General features: G+C 38.4%; 2 protein-coding genes across 2 annotated transcripts; one reads left to right on the plus strand and one right to left on the minus strand.

Annotated features, from left to right (window-relative positions):
• Positions 1–953: 953 nt before the first annotated feature.
• Positions 954–7,220, plus strand: LOC147320025 (uncharacterized). The gene is made up of 9 exons (XM_086307825.1): positions 954–1,359; positions 2,497–2,709; positions 2,953–3,088; positions 3,288–3,781; positions 3,963–4,273; positions 4,385–4,560; positions 4,924–5,096; positions 5,278–5,492; positions 5,784–7,220. The coding sequence occupies exons 1-9, from the start codon at positions 992–994 to the stop codon at positions 6,041–6,043; spliced, it is 2,346 nt and encodes a 781-aa protein (XP_086163951.1). The 5' UTR covers positions 954–991; the 3' UTR covers positions 6,044–7,220.
• LOC147320026 (uncharacterized) lies at positions 5,705–7,274 on the minus strand (the record flags this gene model as incomplete). The annotated part of the gene is made up of 1 exon (XM_086307846.1): positions 5,705–7,274. A coding segment is annotated over one exon (762 nt), but the record flags the coding sequence as incomplete, so codon positions are not given.
• Positions 7,275–22,035: the final 14,761 nt, after the last annotated feature.

The raw sequence follows: 22,035 nt of genomic DNA on the forward strand, positions 1-22,035 counted from the left end.
ACCTCTCACACACACTACTGAAATGCTCTCACACACACTACTGAAACGCTCTCACACACACTACTGAAATTTTACCTCTCACACACACTACTGAAACGCTCTCACACACACTACTGAAATTTTACCTCTCACACACACTACTGAAACGCTCTCACACACACTACTGAAACGCTCTCACACACACTACTGAAATTTTACCTCTCACACACACTACTGAAACGCTCTCACACACACTACTGAAACGCTCTCACACACACTACTGAAACGCTCTCACACACACTACTGAAACGCTCTCACACACACTACTGAAATTTTACCTCTCACACACACTACTGAAACGCTCTCACACACACTACTGAATCGCTCTCACACACACTACTGAAACGCTCTCACACACACTACTGAAACGCTCTCACACACACTACTGAAACGCTCTCACACACACTACTGAAATGCTCTCACACACACTACTGAAACGCTCTCACACACACTACTGAAATTTTACCTCTCACACACACTACTGAAACGCTCTCACACACACTACTGAAATGCTCTCACACACACTACTGAAACGCTCTCACACACACTACTGAAACGCTCTCACACGCACTACTGAAAATCCAAGGCATTTCAGTTGAACAGGAAGGCATTTCAGTTAAACAGGAAGGCGTTTCAGTTGAACAGGAAGGCATTTCAGTTAAACAGGAAGGCGTTTCAGTTGAACAGGAAGGCATTTCAGTTAAACAGGAAGGCGTTTCAGTTGAACAGGAAGGCGTTTCAGTTGAACAGGAAGGCATTTCAGTTAAACAGGAAGGCGTTTCAGTTGAACAGGAAGGCATTTCAGTTAAACAGGAAGGCGTTTCAGTTGAACAGGAAGGCATTTCAGTTAAACAGGAAGGCGTTTCAGTTGAACAGGAAGGCGTTTCAGTTGAACAGGAAGGCGTTTCAGTTAAACAGGAAGGCGTTTCAGTTGAACAGGAAGGAGTTTTAGATGAACAGGAAGTTGTGTCCAGACCAGGAAAGTGAAGGAAAAAGTGGTACACTTCAAACCACTACACAGATGTCTACTCAGCAACCTGCTAGTAGCCTAAGTGAAGCAGCCGCATTACTCAACAGTATATTATCCTCAGCAGAGACCATCAGAACTTTGTCAAATGCCACAGTCGTGGGGCAGCAACCTGTTGCAAGTACCAGTGTGGACGGACTGGATAGTCACTTAACATCCCTCTTTCCCTCATGTCAACGTAGCAGCTTGCCCATGCCAGCGACATCTACAGTCAGGAGAGAATGTGCACCTGCACCACGTTATCAAACTCGGCAATGCTTCGGCAGCTGGACATCAGGCACCAGAAGAAAAAGGTAGTTACAAAGTTTAATGAGTTTGTATTCACTTGCCTGAAATGGGGCCATATGTAATAGTCTGATATTTAATAATATACTGCAGGGCTCGCAAAATCGCTAGCCCGACGTCCCGGGGCTAGCGATTTTTCCAGGCTACCAAAATCTATCTCTGCCCTGCCCGTCGGGCTATCGTAGGAAGGAATATGTCAATGCTTTTGCATTCTTTCGGAAATGTAGCTGGGTAATTAGTCATTGGCATCGGTGAGCCACTGTCAATATGTGACATATTGAAATCGCGTTTGAATTTGCGCTTGTTTTTTGCTTTCACTTTGCAATTATGTGTTATGCAACTGTGTATAGAGAGCGACAGCACTGATTGGTGAGTGATGATAATTTGCGCACCAATTCCTCTGACATCGTCTTATTAATCGTTAGCTTACTATGCAAACATGACAAGTGAAATCTCCCGCAGCTTAAACATGTGAGAGGCTGATTGCGCAGAGAATCGCTGAGCGTTATGTGTGTGTGTGTGTGTGTGTGTGTGTGTGTGTAAAAGCAGCAGGATTTATATTTTAGTTCTGCTGAGCCAAATAAGACAGGTCAGGGTGAAGAAGTGACAGCCAAAGAAAAACTTACCACAAAACGGAGAAGTTATGACAAATCAGACTATAAGGCAAAAAGAAAGTGCAGCTTTATGGTTTCATGGACAAAAGAATTTCTGTGGCTGCAATGACGAGCTAAATAACCAGGGCTGCACATAAGTGGTCTGCAGGTGCGCATTCGCTGTCAAAACAAAAGACACGCACAAGATAAGAAGTTGCAACGCGTGTTTGCGTACATAGGATTTTCTGGAGGAGGACAGACATTTGTTTAGAACTCTTAAAGATGTCGAAGAAGCTCCTTTAAGCAATTACTTTGGTTTTCCTCCACCTCCAAAGAAATGTCAGAAGGAGTCCGAACCACAAAAGAAGCACGTATTCTCGGAAAAGTATAAAAAAAAAGTATATAAAATTAACCCTTATGTTTGCCTAACTACAACAATTTTGTCTATGAAAGCATTCTGTGTAGGGGTTTGGATAGTGTTCTGCTGTCTGCATCTCAGTATTATTAGTTATCACTTGCTGTTGTTTATGGTATCTAATATTTATATTTCAGAGCTATGGCCCAGCAGCATGACCATTTCAACAAAGATGTTATACTACTTCCAACTCCATCATGGGGAGTAGTGTGCAAACAAGGTTCAAAATTATGGTTACACAAACATGGGCACATCCTCAGTGCTTTTGAATTCCAGAAGACCTGGGACAACCAAACTGTCGTGAAACACCTCAAGGAAAGCTTTGGTGAACGCCTTCCAGAGGATGTCAGGTAAAATACTATTGTTTATTGTTACTGTGTGTATTCATGTAATGACTTGTACTTAAAGATAATATACCAAAGTAAAGAAGTTTAAAATATCATTCATCATTATAAAAACATATGACTATACCAGTAGAATTTAAGTCATAAAAGCATACACACAAACAGAACAATATATAATAAAATATTTAACTAATACTTAAAATATTTAACTAATTAGCAATTGCTGTTGTCCCTATTTATTTTTTGTAGCCTCGAGTTTCTAATGGCTTGTGGCAATAAGCTGGTGTCTCCAAAGCTCCAAGTTGGTCAGGAGCTGAATGGGATGCTGATCCTAAAGGTTTTTAAAACCAAAGCCCTCTATGTAAGGCCATCAAGGACACTTTTAGTAAGTTACTAAAAGAATGAAAAGTAATCATGATTTGGGAAAAAACATGTCAACAATTGGGCTTCTAACAAAATAGAATATATTTATTTAAAACAAGTGTTTGGGAGCAATCAATATGGATATTTCTTATTTTAATCTTTTTAAGATAAGCTATAATTACTTGCTTTTGATATATGTTTTTGGTCTTTTTCTGTTGAAGAGTGAATCAGATGAAGACAAAGATCCTTCCCACATCAGCTCCAAATCAGCATTAAGCAGTTGTGCAACTGATAAGGACAGTGACAATGATTGTTTTGAAGTTGATAGTTCAAAAATCCAACAAGACATGAGCAGCCAAGTCACTACAAGGTTAAGAAGTCATGTTAAAGGTGATAACCCTGGCACTAGCAGTGATGAAGAAGATGATACTGGGACCAACTGTATTCGAAGGAGTGTTGGTAAAAGGCAACGAGCAAAGCAAGGAAGTGATGGGAACAGCATTTGTGATGAAGGCTACATGGCAAGAAGTGATGACAAACCTAGCACAAGCAGTCACAGCAGAGATTTCAATGCAAGAAGTGAAGACATCCCTGCCATGAGCGTTAATGATGAAGATTATTCTTCATATTTAACTCTCGTGGCATCGCTTTCTGGCGATTCTTCAGATGATGAGGATTTAAATCAAGCTATAATTGCGAGCTTGGAGAATCAGATGTGAGTAACAAACATACAGAATTTGAGTTTGAGACATAATTTGGGCTTTCCAGAATTGTCAAATCAATATAAACCTTTAAAGCTTTAACTCTCTATGATCAGTGTGACACATATTCTCAAATTCTGTAACATGACTACATGGCTGATATATTTTATTTTCTGTTTTATTTTCTTTTTTTAGTGCAGAAAAAGTCCCTGTTCAAGAGATACTGCTGGAACTATCAAGCAAAATTAGCACAAAACAGCAGTGCAAATTTAATATAAATCGCTCTGCTGTGTGGGAGGGAGCCTTGCGTGGTTTTCAAAGGCTATCTTATGATCCCAACTTGATGATCTGTGTGAAATTCTCAGATGATATGGGGAAAAATGAGGAAGGGGTTGATTTAGGTGGGCCAAGGAGGGAATTCTTGAGACTATTGATGGACACCATTGCCAGGTCAGCCATGTTTGAGGGGAAAGAAAACTGCAAGAACTTGGCTCTTGACAGTACTGGTAATTACCTATTTTTCTAAGATTAATAGTGGGAACTGTTTAACTGATATTTATTTTTACAGGCAACATTACTGACAATTTTGCTTTTCCTTTTATTCTGTTGCTTTGCAGCTCTCAGAGGGGACTGGTACTACATCTCTGGGAGAGCCATTGCAGTGAGCTTGGTACATGGTGGTCCACCACCTAACTTTCTGTCACCAACAGTATTTTCCCTTCTGGTTGGAAATTCAGCAAATCCAGCCCTGGAAGACATAGCTGACCTGGAACTCTTTGAAAAAGTCCGAAAGGTCTCTATATGTTTATTTTATAAATCTTATAGTGAATTGAAAATAGTTTGTGTTCCAGTTTTCTTTTGCAGGGAATGTTTATCCGGATCAGTCTGGCCATTGCTGAATGCCAAGTTTTTATATTTTGCTGCTATATTAAACTAAGATTCAGTAGATAAGGGTAGACGAAAGAGTATATTTTATCATTTTTTTTAAGCACATTGTAAACATATTAAAAAAATATGTGTAGTCATTTGACTTCCAATGTACGCGCGGGCATATTGTGATTGTGTAGACCACTGGTGGCTGGGTTCCTTCTAATGGGTTATAAGACTACTGAGTAACTTCCATAACAAGCCCTTCCTCTGCTCTTTGTGATGCTAGATATCTCAAAGTACAACCCTTGAGGACCTTGAAAAGTCAAAAGAACCTCTGCTTGATTACTTGGCCAATGCAGGATGCCTGAGGCCTATGCGTTCACTAAGAGACAGGGATCTGCTGGTACATGATATTGTCATGTTTCAGGTCATCCACAGGGTTCAAGGTCCATTTCAAAGGTATTTTGGTATTCTGTGTTTTTCAGATTAATTAAAATGTGATAAAAATCTTACCTATTAATCAAAATGGCCAGTTAATAACCTAGTATAACTGATTGTGCCAAATTGATAATATACAATTAACTTAGAAGCATGAAATTGCAGAATTATTGAATAAAATTTCTTTGTGCTGTTTATCCAGATTTTGTGAAGGTCTGAAAACTCTTGGGGTTCTCGAGAAAATGAGGAGGCATCCAGACAGTTTTCGCCCGCTGTTCTGCTATGAGCCACATATGCTGACTGCTGACCAGGTGGATGATCTTTTCAACATTCATCTATCTCCAGAAGGAAGCAACAGAAGAGCTGCTGAGGAGACAGTTGTTACCTTCTGGAGAGACTATCTCCAAGATGCAGAAGGTAATTGTCACTTTAGTGCACAATAAATAGATGTAACGATTTATAGGTTAGCATTTCTGAAATCTTTATTTTAAATAACATACTCATATAACAATAACACCACATTACCCTCTTGGTTGTAGTAACATTTTTACATAGTTCTTTGAGACTATTGAAAGATGAAAAGCATGCTCTATAGTCATTGCAATGACAGTCATTAAGATTCTTGCTTTAGATTTGTACTCACTGACAATTTATGTTGGCCAAATGAAATAACCTTTTAACACTTTTTTCCTTCTCTGTTTTATGCAGAAGAAGAAGGACCTTCCAAATTACAGAAGATATTGGCCTTTGCAACTGGAGCAACTGCGGTGCCACCTATTGGCTTTTCCCCAGCACCCTCGATTGAGTTCATTCATAGAGGAGACGATGACTTCTCTTCTACACCAATTTTCCCTCTTGCCAACACGTGTGTTAACTGCATTAGGCTGCCACTGCATGTTTCATACCAGCTGTTCAAGGAGAAGTTTGATTTTGCATTAGGTAACACTTACGGCTTTGGCAGGGTATGAACACATTATGCTGGAGGAGTTTGCGTGTTTCTCTTTTGTATTGGTCTCTCTTTTGATTCAAAGTGAGTATTGAGTATTAACTTGTTAAGGTTTTAATATTTCCAAATTTACCTGCTTCAGTCAAATTGATGTTTTAAGACATCAATTTGACAAGAAGTGATTGTTCTTCAGGATTCATACAGGTAGATACCAATTGTTTAACAGCACGTCAGAAGTTAATTTAGATTGTTGAGTTTGAATATACAAAATTTGTGTCACTTTACTCATTTCATGTGTATGTCCATCGGTTTTTGATTTGGTTGTCTTTGTGTCTGTTTATTCTTCTGCCTGTGTCAGTTTCTGTTTGACAACAGAGCTGTCATTTTATCATTTTAAAGAAAATGGTTTCAATATGTTAGTTTCGATCACATATGTTTTCTGAAATGTTTTTTTTATATATCTTTTTTTTATTTTTTGCAAAATATTTTATTTAATGTAGAAGGTGTAAAAGTGAAGAAAACACATCTATTCCATGATTTCCATCATTTTCTAATGGATTCACTTGTTGAATTATGTTCATTGCAGTCTCATTTATGTTGATGTCAATAGCTGGAATATTGACATTATTGTTTGTTTGAAGTTCTGGTAATGGCCCTTCTTCATCAACGCCATAATAGTTATCAACATGAAAAATGTCATTTATAAACGACAGGATTCCCACATTGTTTGTGACACCTGTATGCCACAGCTGAAGAGGGGTCTGTCCTCCTTGTGTAGAGAGACCATGGTTGTTCCACTGATTGACAAATTCTGTTAATGCTCTTTCAATCCTTGGCAAATAAACATAATGCAGACAAAAAAGATGTAGCTCATTCAGTGAATCCAACATACCCTGTTCTTCCATAAAGTTAAAGATATTTATAAAGTGTCTTGATACAACTCTGTTGAGTTCTGCCCACAGTCTTTCAATTCTTTGGTTATGTACTGAAACACCTGTAATAACACTGCCTACTCCTCTTCTCTGTAACATAAAACGAGCAACCTGTATATTTTCCATACCATGATCACACCTGACCCTTAAGGGCAAACCAAAGTTTTGTATTCCTTCCAAAAATAATGACAAGACACTTGAGGCTCTGTTATTGGATAAGCAACGTAAGTATATGATAGTTCGGCTGAAGCCATCAACACAGCCATGCAGGACCAAGCGCCATCTAATCAATTTGTGGTTGCCGTCAAAATGCCTGTTGAGAGATCAGAAAGCATTACTACAGTTCCACATGTTTGTTCATATTATTTAGTAGTGAATTCCTGACCCTGTACTTAAACAAAAACTAGAGGTTTCATTTTGTACATTTACTTCAACAACAGCACACCTCTGTCTCTCACACACACACACACACACACACACACGTGCACACACATACACACAGTGGCATAAAATGTCTTTTTCCACACTACGTTTACCTGGCACAATTGATGTTAGAGATTAAAATTGTGATGTAAAATAAAGGATTAAACAACTCAACAGTATATACATTAGACAACATCTAAATTGATATACTATGAATCCCCCAAATATTTAACATACTTATATCAATTTCAGTTTTTTTGGTTATTGTTATTTTTTTATTATTATTATCTTATGCTGATCATATAGATTAACTTCAGTAATGTTTTGAATGAAGGACCATTAATTTTGATGTATTGTGTTAATACTTTTAAACACAAGGCCTGATCATTTGTTTCAAACCAGTGAACTTACCATAAGTGGTTGGGGGCCTGAACACTATAGATCCTTCGCCTTATCGCATGACGACGTCTAAATGCACGTCCAATAGGATCCACTTCCTGTAGACTTTGTCTGACCCTCCAACGTTGAACTCTTAAGCCACGAGATCTCAGACTTCCAAGAATGTATACTTCCCCTGCATTTGGAGTGTTCTGTAGGATATCCGTCACAAGGCCATTCAGTTCTTGATTTGAAATATCCACATAGCTTAATGGCTCAACTCCCAAAGTTTGTCTGTGTCTGTACAGGGTTCTTCGACTTATTCCAAAGCATGATGCAATTCTCTGCCATGTCATACCAATGGAAACAAAGTGAGAAATCTGTTCAGCAGATATAGTGTATCGTGGCCGACCTGGATGACCACTCAAGGTGGTTGGGGGTAACAATCTGTGGGTCACATAAGCAGATCTCTGTCTAGCATCATATTCATGTAGCAAGCTGCAAAAGCATCTATACAAGGATTGTAGTAGGTTGGTGGCAACCCTATTATTGGGATCATATCGAGATACAGCAGCAAGAAATTCTGATAGAGTTCGTGTATGATCATCTAGCTCTCTATAAAGCCGCTCTTGTCTGATATTGTCCGAATTTTCATTTTGGAGCGCCCCAATACATTGCAGAGCACAAGTAAAAAATCTTTCAACATCTTCTTCATTGGTTCTCACCTCAAAAAACAAAGAAAGTATGTAAAAAATGACAAGGATCTGATGTAATTTCATTGTAGATGAGGTACTGTCAGACACAGTCTTTCCAGATTATACGGGCAGCTAGCATAGCCAGGATGCCCCGACTTGTTGCAATAGGCTGCTACCCTACAACAATGTTTGGATAGTCACTGATGAAGGCAAAATATTTTTCAATTATACCTCTAACAGACTGTTGTCGACGTCACCGCGGTGTTAGCTGTGCATTAATGTGTTATTTGTTTTTCCTCACCTTCCTGTGCAGCTAAAATGCCTTCCTGTTCAATTGAAATCCTCTTGGTTTTCATTAGTGTGTGTGAGAGCGTTTCAGTAGTGTGTGTGAGAGCGTTTCAGTAGTGTGTGAGAGCGTTTCAGTAGTGTGTGTGAGAGCATTTCAGTAGTGTGTGTGAGAGCATTTCAGTAGTGTGTGTGAGAGGTAAAATTTCAGTAGTGTGTGTGAGAGCGTTTCAGTAGTGTGTGTGAGAGCGTTTCAGTAGTGTGTGTGAGAGCGTTTCAGTAGTGTGTGTGAGAGCGTTTCAGTAGTGTGTGTGAGAGGTAAAATTTCAGTAGTGTGTGTGAGAGCGTTTCAGTAGTGTGTGTGAGAGCATTTCAGTAGTGTGTGTGAGAGCATTTCAGTAGTGTGTGTGAGAGGTAAAATTTCAGTAGTGTGTGTGAGAGCGTTTCAGTAGTGTGTGTGAGAGCGTTTCAGTAGTGTGTGTGAGAGCGTTTCAGTAGTGTGTGTGAGAGCATTTCAGTAGTGTGTGTGAGAGGTAAAATTTCAGTAGTGTGTGTGAGAGCGTTTCAGTAGTGTGTGTGAGAGCGTTTCAGTAGTGTGTGTGAGAGCGTTTCAGTAGTGTGTGTGAGAGCATTTCAGTAGTGTGTGTGAGAGGTAAAATTTCAGTAGTGTGTGTGAGAGCGTTTCAGTAGTGTGTGTGAGAGCGTTTCAGTAGTGTGTGTGAGAGCGTTTCAGTAGTGTGTGTGAGAGCGTTTCAGTAGTGTGTGTGAGAGGTAAAATTTCAGTAGTGTGTGTGAGAGCGTTTCAGTAGTGTGTGTGAGAGCGTTTCAGTAGTGTGTGTGAGAGGTAAAATTTCAGTAGTGTGTGTGAGAGCGTTTCAGTAGTGTGTGTGAGAGCGTTTCAGTAATAATGTCCCTTACGGCACCTCATAATTTTCTTTGTGTGTATTTGTTCCAGAATTATTACTATTTTTATCACTTTATTGTAATTTAGTTTCCAGAGCTAGTTTAATTCTTAGCTGTAATTATTTAAAAATTATTTTCTCAGTGGTAAATGGCCTGTATTTGTATAGCGCTTTACTTAGTCCCTAAGGACCCCAAAGCCCTTTACACTACATTCAGTCATTCACCCATTCACACACATATTCACACACACATTCACACATGGTATTTGGTATCTGGACTTAATAAGCTCAGAACAGTTATCACAGTTAGATGTTCTTGTCACATTAAACACTTTCACCTGTGTTTTCTTGTAATGGATGTGTTAACATAAATTTAATATTCTGTCAAAGACTCAATAGAGGAATTGAAAGTGTTTTTTTTACTATGAACACTTTGGTTTTTGCACGATCCAACATGATTCCAAATGAAAAGAAGTATTTTGCCAGGAATTGGTCATGACATTGTCAACATTTCTATTATAAAAAAATTCAAGTCAGTTTATTCTACACATTCAATAGTGCCCAACCGCACAAAGTTTTGGAAACTGAAACTTTTTTTTTCTGTGAGTCAACTGCAGGTGGGTGTTTTCCACCTTACCTGTAATTATCCCAAAACACTTTGTGTCAGTGTTACACAATACTGGACACAGGGATGAAGAGTTTTGACTTTATAAAGTAACGTTCAGCCTCAGGTAAATTAGGCAACAGCAGTAAAAAGACACACACACACACACACGCACGCACGCACGCACGCACGCACGCACGCACGCACGCACGCACACACAGTGAATATGTTTCAACATAAAAGCAAAGATGTTTTTTAATCAGGAAAATATCAAATTTTCTTTGCTAAGTAAAAAATAAATCCCTCTGATGGAACGACACGAGCTTAAAATAAATGTTACGTTTGGCTGAATAGCTCTATATCACATGTTGATGTTTGTATAGAGAGATTTAAAAATTAAAATTAGCAGCAAAAATAGATTAAAACACACATTTCAAATCATGAAAACTGTACAAATTCCAATGTTACATCACTGTATTACACACTGAGGTAAGACTAACCACACACTAACCACTTCTCTATTTTCTGTTCGATACATTGTGGTTATTACTGGACGTAAAAGTTTGTGTATGCATGCACAGCACCGTCAAGCTCCAGGGAAAGCATTACTTCACTTATCTCCTCTCTGTCACTGTTTCATTGCCTTCCTTCACTTCACATTCCAGCAGCTCATTAACACGACTGATGGAGTGCACACGTTTGAAGTTGGAGTCGTATTTGTAGTCCAAGTTTCCTTTGAAGAAGTGCACAGATCCTGTGGGGAAATCAATATTCATTTAGAATTTGAAACTTAAAATGTATTGTGGCAAACTGTGTTTGCTGTATGGGGCAAGGACTGTCTGTGTACAGTGCATTCAAAAGTATTCATAATGAAAAGGTTTAAGTACCTTGGATAGTACTGCCTTGGTTATAAACCTTTATACCTTACATTTTACTCTATGTCTATATGCAAGTATTTTCCAATCACAGTTAGTGAAGATATTCTATTAATCTGAGAGTCAAACAGCAAAGGAGCAGAAAACTATGAAGTGTTAGTGTAAATGTACTGTAAATTTTGTTGGATTGAATTTCTTTTTATGAGAAATTGACATTTTAAAGGGCTCTAAAAGAAAAGTGATGTAAGTACCATCATAGAAGACAGCAGCATCTATAGGCGTTGGGATCTCTGGCCACTGCTCCTCAACAGACATTGGTGATCCCTCCATCAACCTTTGTTCCTCGTTGTATCTACATTATCACATATAATAATAAAATATAATAGTTATTTTAGAAAAGCAGAGATTAATGTCAGTATTTTCTTGTTTATGGATGACAACATTTCCATGGGAAGTGTGATAAACTACATGACTACTTTACTTAAAGCACCGTTTTGATGACAAATAGTCAAGTTGGTGACAACAGTTGATTCTGCAACCACTTGTACTAGAGATGTGTAATTTTGTATTACATCAAAGCGTAAGCAGGAAGCCTGTCTGGTTTAGACTGGTTCTCACGCAATGATGTTCTGTTTCTATGTGTGAAATAATAACAGCACTCACACATAGCCATACAAAATTCTTTAAAGTAAATTTTAAAACTGCGGAATGATGGCTGCTGTCAGTGCACCGCTACATAGATGAAATGTATTTGAATTAATCCATACCTGCTAGTGTTTTTTCATTTCCATCACAATGTTCTTAATCTGAAGGTTTAAAATAGATAAATGGGTCACAATCCTGTTTAGAGAGCTCTCTGTTTGACCCATTTACTAATGCAACCACGTCTTCACTGACCACCTTACCAACTTATCACCAACCTTGTTGTATTCTACAATGTGAAAATAATGACCAAAGTCCAAACGGGGAACTAAACTTCTAATTCAAGTTCCTATTTAGAACTGACGAACTGTGCTTCAAACCCAAGTAGGCCGCTTTACATAAACCTTGTGTAAAACATCTTTGGACACAATCTTTAAAAAGTAAATATATTCTCCCAAACCCATATGAAGGTGTAAGCAGTCTTTTCCACTTTATGTTGGCTGCAGCTTGTTGTTGTTTTATTATTACTCTTTAACATATTTTTGCTGGTTTTAACAGAAGAGGACAGTCTGGATCTCTTATATCTGATTGCTCTTTCATCTACCTACTATCAGGAACACCCATCTATGTAAGATCTCAGCAGTGTGCAACTGCTTATACTAGATTGGGGAGCAGTGGCCAGGGATCCCAACGCCTATAGATGCATCTGTCTTCTGTGATGGTAGTTACATCACTTTTCCTGTCATCTCATTGCATAAAGGTGATGCCAGTACATAAACATGTCTCACACCTCTCCAGGTACATCAGTAAAATTTAAATGAAAAGGTTCAAGACGTGACAAATTAAAAATTAAAGGGTGGTTAATCAGCTTTCAACTCTACAAAAACAGAGCATGCACTTACAAAAATACATACATGGAATAGGCCTGCAAACAGTCAGACTAACCATCCATTACAAAACTACAGTACACTGGCACAGTGATGTACTGAAACATGTTTACTGTGGTAAAGTATGTAGTACAGTCATTGTACATATGTAATTGTTGTCAACATTTACATACTATGATGTCGAAAAAGGTAACTACCTGTGCTCTTCGGATCATGGTAGACACAGTGAATCTACTGTTTGGTTGTACCCTTAGTCTGGCCTCCTTCATTGTCATACTATGGACAAGAACATGGACAATCACAGTAGCTCTGATTTCATCTGATATTACTGTTCTTTGTCCTCGCTGACCACCTTGACCTCCTCTCATACGAACTCCTCTTCTTGGATTTCTAACCATTGTAGTGCCTCACAAACCAGTGATCTGGCTTATATGTATCCTTACATCATTAGCCACAAGTGTGATAAATTTTGAGTTGTGTTCAACCGGTGACACCTGAGCGTTAATTGTGTTTGACTTTTGCCACCAGTGCTCACCATTATGCAACACAGGTGCATCACAATGATAATATGTTGACAAGATGTGTCTAAACAGGTGAAAAGTGCTTATGGTTTTGCCAAAAGAGTGACTGATTCAATAAGTGGGTTCAGGCAACTGAGACTTTGGTTCAAACAATAGAGTTTTCGAGAAAAACTGTAACAAAGTGGAAACACTAGGAGTCAAAATGTATCACACACCAATCAGAAACTTTGATGGATAGACAAAAGTCAGCTCATTCAGGTTTGAAACAATGGATCCAAAGACATGCAAAGCAAGAGTTTGAGGAGGACGAGGAGGTCTAGGACACCAGGGAATGAGGAGGAGGTGGAGGTAAAGGAACATAATTGCCCATTGGCTTATTGTAAATGTCCCTGGTCAGCAAGGAGGGAATGTCACTCTGTGCGCAGCCATCAGCCAACGAGGGTTACTCCACTGCCATGCCATTCTAGGACCCTATAACGCTATGCTTCTCATTGCTTTTCTTGATAGTCTGAGATAACATATGTTCCAGCGGGACTGCAGGGAACCAGCACAAACCAGAGCAGTCCCACTGCGTTGTTGTTTGGGATTACATTAGCTTCCATCGCATTGCTATGGTTGATGACTGGTGTTCTAACATCTTTCTGCCTTCATACTCTCCGTTTCTAAACCTGATAGAGGAGTATTTTGGGCATGGCGGTGGAAAGTGTACGACAAAGAACCATATGTCCATGTGCACCTCCTCCAGGCCATGGAAGATGCCTACCTTGACATATCAGTATATGCATGCCAGTGTGGATCAGGCATGCATGAGGATTTTAACCCCGCTGCCTGGCTAGGGCCAATATAGCCTGTGATGTGGATGAGATTCTCTGGCCTGACCCAGACCACAGACAGGATGCTGAGGTGGACTAATGTTTTTGGTGTGTGTTATACTGTATGGTACATGAATAAAAATGTGCCACTGTATCTACATTGGTTTCATCTTTTTTGTTCATGATTTGAAAAGGTTTTTGAGGGGAAGAACCACAAGGAACATAACTTGGCAGTTTGGGGAATATTGTTTTACATTTATTGCACCAATGTGTAAGATTATGTTGTCATGTGTGTGTTTGGGGCCTTGTGAATGCTGTCTGTGGCAAAGTTTGGTTTTTCAGCAAGAGTGATTGGTTTTGAGTATAGAGCTTCATTTTGACCTAACAATACGGTGTTTGGGAAATTGGGTGAGACGTTATGGATTTGTGTTTACTGTTTTGGGAATACGAGGCATAGTTTCAAGAAATGTGTTTAAGCAATCAAGAAAAACTGTAATCAGCTACCATCTCTCCTATGGATTCTTTAATGTCTACAGTCTCAGATCAACACAGCCCTGCCCTTCAGCACTATCAGCAGCAGGAGCAGCAGCAACCCCTCAACAGCAACATTGTACCTAGGGCTGCCACAAACGATTATTTTGATAGTCGACTAGTCACTGATTATTTTTGATTAGTTGACTAATCAGATCATGCATCAAATGGACGTAAAACGTACAGCTTATTGCACCAGCAGCATCTGCTCTTATATAACTATCATTAGCTTACATCTTTAAGTGTTTAAGGTCTGTGCTAACTAAAAATAAAGACAAGATGATATTTCACTAAATTTTAATGAAATCTGCAGATAGTTTCGGTGAAGTTTATGAAAATATGTTAAACGTTTATTTTGTGACCCAGAAAGAATAATAAGAGTAATATTAAAACTAACTAGCTGCCGCCATTGTTGGAAACTGAGCTGGGCTGCGCTATGAATTGTGGGACACAGCTTCTTCTTCTTCGGGGTTTAACGGCAGCTGGCATCCTTGTACATGCAGTGCTGCCATCTTCTGTTTCAGTCCGTTATTACACTCTTAAATCCTGCTACTTATTCCTGCGTCTCTTGGGATCTTACAAAGCTTCAAACGACGCGTCGACTATTAAATTAGTCGTCAACGATTTTGATAGTCGACTAATCGTGGCAGCCCTGATGACAGTGATATAGTGTGATGAGATTCCATATTAGATTCTTGATGAATGTGTGTTGTTGTTCTTCACCCTGGTTCTATGTGCCCCTTTTTAACTTTGAGCACCCACCCCTTTCAACATCTCTGCACGGCCCTGGTGTTCAAAATTTTGCAAGCGAAGTCTCTGTACTAAGAATTGAGGGTTTTGTTATTCATAATTTCATTTAATTCTAGTTTTGTTTTGTGTATTTTGTTCAGCATTTCCTGTTCCCGATGGGACACGTAGGCTTCTTCTAAAGATTTTGGGGTTTTTTTCTAATTCCTGAATATTCTTTTTTTTTTTTTTTTTTTATGTGATGAGAAAGAAATTATTTTACATCTCATCACAGCTTTCCCTGCTTCCCAGAGAACAGATGTTGATGTTCCAACGTCATTATAGTCTAAATATAAAGTCCACTCCTTTTATAAAATGTTGAATAAATTCTTCATCTTTGAGCAATGATGTATTAATCTCCAGTTTTTACTTGGTGGAATGTTCTTCTGATGTATTAGTGTTAACGACAGAGGAGCATGATCGCTGACAGCTATAGGGTGTATCTCAGTGTCTGAAATGTCACTCAACAGTGAGCTGCTGACTACAAAATAATCGTGATGAGAGTAGGAGTGATGGACATATGAGAAGAAAGTATATTCCTTATAGTTGGGGTGAAGGGAGCGCCATGCGTCGCCAAGACCAAAGTCGCTCATCTACTGTCTGATTATTATATTTGTGGACCGCAAATTGTGCTGAGTTCCTGCTGTATTGAGCCTATCCATTTCTTCATGTAGTCCAAAGTTGAGGTTGCCCCAAGAAGTGCGCAATCTGGGTGTTCAGAGAGTGCACTAAAAAAAAGTGGAAGAAGCTATGTACTTACATAGCTTTTTACATAGTATAGATAATTTAATGATTAGGAATCTACCCTCTGGATCTATAAATGTGAGTACTGAGAAATTAATATCTTTATGTATTAAAATTGCTTCTCCCCTTTGTCTAAAGCTGTAGGAGGCGAAGAACACAGTGGGAAACTCAGGTACTTTAAGTTCATTTATAGCTGTGACAGGTCTGTTTGTCTCTTGTAATAAAACAACGTCTGCCTGTAGTTTTTATATTTATATTCATTTTTCCTGCAGTGTATAAAAATTGGTGTATTTCAAAAATAAACCTATTAAGACACTCAAAATAAATTTCCTGTGGTGGGAAACTATTTTGTGCAACTTTTTTGTATTTACAGTTTTGAGAGATAAGCCTCTTAAATTTCTCTAACTAGAAATATATGTTAAAAAAACAAAAACGATTTTCAATCTTTTTGTAGTTTATTGCACTTTTTTGTAATTTATGTAATTACTATGCACTTAATGCAGACATATTATTAAAATTTGGGCTATAATGGTTGTATTGATGTACAGCAACTTGAAATGCTCCCAAAAATGGCTCCACAGCATGTAAAAATATAATATAAGCTCTGGCGGACTTGGTTCTATGGTAGGTCTTAAAGGGTTAATCTAGCATTCCTGGCTAGTTAGAGTTTTTATTAGGTAGTATTCATTGTACTTTGCAATTGCACCTATATGCAATCTTAACTTATATTATTATATTACCGGAATAATCTTCCAGTTGATATTCCCGTGTCTGAATTATTTGATCTTTTAAATTACGATCAATAACTTATTTATTTAACTTAGCATTGCCGATTAATTAGTGCTTTGTTTCATCTGGTAGTGTTTTTTGCACTTTACTATTGCATCTGTTATACCCCTAACTAAAGATTGTGAATTATTATGTAGTTTTAGTTTGCATTATTCTCCTGAATTAGAAGAAGCTGATAACTATTGCATTTGTTAAACTGATTTGCATTACATTAGACTGCTGATTTATCCTTTAATTTTATGTAATTTTATTTTTATTTCCTACTATTGTATTTAGAAGCACTTTGGTGTACCTCTGGTCTTTAAATAATAATAATAATAATAATAATAATAATAATAATAATAATAATAATAATAATAACAATAAACTTTATTTATAAAGCACACTTAAAAACCAAGGGTATGCCAAGGTGCTTAACAAGTAAGAGAGTATAGGAGGAGGATAATAGAAATAGGACCAAAGCAAGTACTACGTATGCAAGAAGATAACTGTCACTGATACATAGGAAAGCAACAGGTACAGAGCAAACAAGAATTTAAATGAGCATAAAAGTGCATGATATAAAGTCATAAAAGAAATATTAACTAGAGGGAAAGGCAAGATTTCTAATGTGTTATAGAAATGAAGTTGTATTGTATTGTTCACTTCACCATCCTTCTTCGTTCGTCGCGAGCCGCCGCTGCAGGCCTGGGATTCAAACAGCAGAGAAGGTGGTGAGCTGGAGATTGGAGGAGTAGTGAATGTTGACAGGGAGCCTCCCATTCTGATCACCGGAGACTTGGACGAGGACCATGCAGTTGATTCATTTGGCCAGAGTCACGTGATCAGTGACGTCATTAAAAAGCTTCATTAAATGCTTTGGTTCTTGATTCGGTGGTTTATAAGGAAGTGAATCATTTGCGGGATTTGTGGAGTTTTTTGATGGTGAGAGACAGCAAACCAGTGATTATTCTGTTGAGAGATATGCAGCCAGCCAGGGTGGAAGGAGGTTCTGTCATGTGGGAGTATTTTGAGTTGATTTTGGTCACAACAGAAGCATACTCCATAATGAGTTGTGCATTTTTATATGTATATTATATGCAATTTTAATCTATTGTATTTACCAACATCAAGAAGTCACAAGCAAAGGAAGACCACACCGTGGCACAAGGAAAGTTTATTGATGAAAATTATTTATTAAACAAATAAACATAACAATTTCTTCACCCCCAAAAATACATGTTCAAAGCAACACAACGGTGGCCCAACATCAGATAGATCTGCTGTCAGAGTTATATTGTTGGATTGTTATTTTTGCTTAGAAACATATAATCATATATGCTTAGAGGTATTTAATCGATTGTATAATGACAGGATGTCTGATCCTTAGTAGTCTACAAAGACTCTGTGTGCGTTCCAGAGCACTCTGGCATACACACACATCCTAAGGTCATGAGAGAGGTCGTACCTTCTTTTTCTGATTTATAGTATAGGAGGACACCTACTCTGTGTCTGTTTAGGTGAACTGTTGGACTCACGGGCGCCAGCAGATCATTCACAGGGTCACATCTTGACACACACACACACATACCTACACTACACACAGACGAGGTACTCTTTGTTCACAATGTGTAAGATGTCATATGTTAAGGAACCTATGCATATTCATGTAACCACAATAAAAGGCAGTGCTACAGGGGAGCTGACTGAGAGTGACTGGGGTTCGAGCGGCAGGAACAGCGCTCGTCTCAGTCAGCAACAGGTTTGTGCCAACATAAACCTAACAACTGTGAACTCCACTCTGTAGCATGGGCAGTCATAATGAAGCAGTTCATTTTATTTTGTGGATTCAAGCTGCTCTTCATATTTTTGGCCACCAGATGTCACCAAAGACGACTGTGTTGAAAAGCTTTGAGTAATGAACACAAGCTTCAATGATTCAGAAAGCTTCATTTGGCCATCACTAACACTAGGAAGCTAGAAAACTAGAAACCTGAAAACTAGAGACTAAGGACGAGGATCACAGGGAGCTCAGAGGAAAAAACACAGCACAGTAAGGGTACAATGGAACAACTAACAGAGAAACAAAGGACTTAAATACACAAGCAGGACAATGAGACGATTGGGAACAGGTGGCAACACAGCTGGGACAAATAAGACCTAATGAGACAAGGGAAGCAAAATCAGACACACTGCACACAGGACAGGGACTATCAAAATAAAAGAGGAAACACACGACAGGCGCAGAGGCACGCTCTTGACACTGAATAGGACAAACACGGCGCACAGGGACAGGAGTAACAAACTGCGACATGAGACACAACTAGGGAGCAAGAAAATAAACATGACAGAATTAAACCTACACTTAACATCAGGGGCACAGGAACAAAACCTAAGAACTAGAAATCTTTGATAAATCTTTGTTTTTACTTGTGAACTATGTAAGCTGAGACCAATGAACTAATGATCACGGTATTCAAAATCAAAGCTGATATTTTCTGAATTTTTCTCTCAATAGTTAATATGATATTTTTTATATGATTTTACTGTAGTTCAGCCACTTCCATTATGAAATAATTAGAACTTAATTCGAATAAAAGTACTCAGAATGACTTGTAATATTTTTGGTGATCCTGTGACCTTCCCTCATCACATCAAAATGCTGACATATCATTTGTGTTTTGTGCAAATTAGCAAGCGTTAGCATGCTTGTGTACTAGCTAAAGCTATAGGGTTAAATGTGATAATTATTTTATTTTTTATATACGCTAAATATTAAGCATAAGAATATGCTAGTCACCATTATCCATTAGCACAAAGCTGTAATAGTTTCAGGTGTAAAACTCGCAGATAGTTTTACTATTACCATTTTTCTTTATTTTCTGACTATCACTTCCTACATTTTTACAGAAATATCTCTATTTGTATAACTGCATTATCAAAACAGCTCATTACTTTAGGTTTAAGATATTTGAGGTGAGTTGTTTCCTGTCACTGTGCATCTATAAACACCAACTCTTTCAGTGTAGTTTGCTACATATATCTGTAAGTCGAAGGTGCAGCTGCTGTATTTTGTCTACTTATCTAGTCCAGTGTCAGGCTTCACCAGAGTCATTCATACCTATTTAGCATCACCAATTAACCCAACTACATGCATGTCTTTGGGCTGTTGGGAGAAATCTGAAGTACCTACAAAGGGAAAAGATCCCAGGATGGATTTAAAAATATAACCTTCTTGCTGTGAGGCAATAGCTCTAACCACTATATCACTGTGCTGTCACTGCTGAAGTTCTGTTTTTGCATATTGTGAAGCAACATTTAAAACAAAACAAAGTATGCTAACGTTGTGTTATTCAAAGGCTGCTTGAACAAAAGAGGCACTCTAGTGCAGGCTTTTTTTAGAATCATTTATCTCTTGTATTTTACTTTTATTCTACTTGTTCTGCTACCCTACATTCCTAAGAATTTAATTCCAAGTTAAAATACAAATTGTATTCTTTTCTGTTGTGGAATTTTATTATAATATGACCAACTGTGTTTCAGTTAGCTAAAAATCACGGGTCATTTACTCACCAGAGGGTTGGTGGTTTGATCCCAGGCTCCTCCAGTCTACATGCCAAATATCTTTGGGCAAGATACTAACCCCATGTTGCCCCCTGATGCATCCATTGGAGTGTGAATTCGAGTGAATGTCAGATAGAAGCACTAAAAACCTTAGATAATGTGCTTGTGTGAATGGGTATGATCGGGTGAATGCACCAGATGTAGAAAGCACTTTGAGTACTCAGTGAGAGTAGAAAAGCGCTATATAAGAACCAGTCCATTTACCATTTAAAGTCCTTTAATTTTTTATTTTTTATTTTTTTAAATCGACAGTGCACCATATAATCCTACGGAGCCCCGCAGGGGACATGGGAGAAAAAAAAGATTAAGACGGACTTTTGCGAGATCTCGCAAAACAAACTCGGGATCTCGCAAAACTTTTGCGAGATCTCGCAAAACAAACTCGGGATCTCGCAAAACTTTTGCGAGATCTCACAAAAGTTGAATTCCAACAATGGCGGCAGCTACTTAGTTGTAATATTACTCTTTCTGGGTCACAAAATACACTTTTAAGATATTTTGAGGCGTGAATGTAGTTGGTTGGCTTTGAGCTGGCGGCCTCCGAAGAATGCGGCTAAAACTTTGGCGAGATCTCGCAAAACTTTTGCGAGATCCTGAGTTTGTTTTGCGAGATCTCGCAAAAGTCCGTCTTAATTTATTTTTTTCTCCCATGTCCCCTGCGGGGCTCCGTATAATCCGGTGCGCCTTATGTATGAATTCTGGTTGTGCTTACTGACCTCAAACCGATTTTATGTGGTACAAAGCGCTCAAAAATCTGTCAAAAAACATTTTAGTACGACTTTGCTAAACTACGAAGCCACAGGCTTAATGGATTGTCGGAGCATTATGACTACTGTAGTCAGGAGCCTCGCAGAGTAATCTGGGTCCTAAACTCCGTCCATTTCAGGTCCCAAAGTCAAACAAACACTGCGGCATCAGTGAGAGTTAAAAACTGTCTAAATTCTTTCATCTTTAATAAAATGATCAGTGTTGCTGCTTTACCAGGTGTAACAATTAAGTTTAACATCCAGGCATCCATGAAAACAGAATTTAGTAAATTTAATGGAGTTAGAAGTTAGTAGGAAGTTAGCTCGCTAGCTTCCACCTAAACATGATATAGCATGTTCTGAATGAGAGATTTCTGAAAAAATTCAAACGTACAGCTCTGCTATCACTTCAAACATAAATGAAGACAGAAAACTAAACAGCAGTGGCGTTTGTAGGGTTACTGAAGTTGGGCTAGCTGGTATATAATGATGTGCAACATGATCGCTAGCGACACAGCTATGTTAGCATAACATAAACACAGTGAAGCTGGAGGATGAACGCTAACTTTTTTCCACTCGATAAAAGTTAACGTGAGGGTTCCTGATGGTTAGGGACAAATGCAATGGCATGGCAGAATGCTGTAAACGGACCAAACTTCAGTCAGGAGAACAACTGAGATAATCCATCCACAATACGAGGTTAGTCATTAATATACTGCAACAACACGGGAATAGAGCAGCTGCGACAGAATTCAGTATTAATGATTCAATGGTACGGAAGTGGAGGAAGCAAGAAGAATGAGTTGAGTAAAGTTTGACTTATATGACTGCTTTGTTTGCTTAATGCACCTTATAATCC

Source organism: Aulonocara sp. 'chitande type north' Nkhata Bay, linkage group LG10, assembly GCF_057382095.1.
Source record: "Aulonocara sp. 'chitande type north' Nkhata Bay isolate Kocher_YH1m ecotype deep benthic linkage group LG10, A_spYH_male_GT1.1, whole genome shotgun sequence".
Classification (NCBI taxonomy): Eukaryota; Metazoa; Chordata; class Actinopteri; order Cichliformes; family Cichlidae; genus Aulonocara; species Aulonocara sp. 'chitande type north' Nkhata Bay.

Bases quoted from the DNA above. Each gene is read 5' to 3' on its own strand.
- LOC147320025 (XM_086307825.1), top strand. From the start codon at position 992: ATGAACAGGAAGTTGTGTCCAGACCAGGAAAGTGAAGGAAAAAGTGGT. The intron at 3,782-3,962 runs GTGAGTAACAAA...TTCTTTTTTTAG, and splicing joins GCGAGCTTGGAGAATCAGAT to TGCAGAAAAAGTCCCTGTTC. The intron at 4,561-4,923 runs GTCTCTATATGT...TTGTGATGCTAG, and splicing joins TCTTTGAAAAAGTCCGAAAG to ATATCTCAAAGTACAACCCT.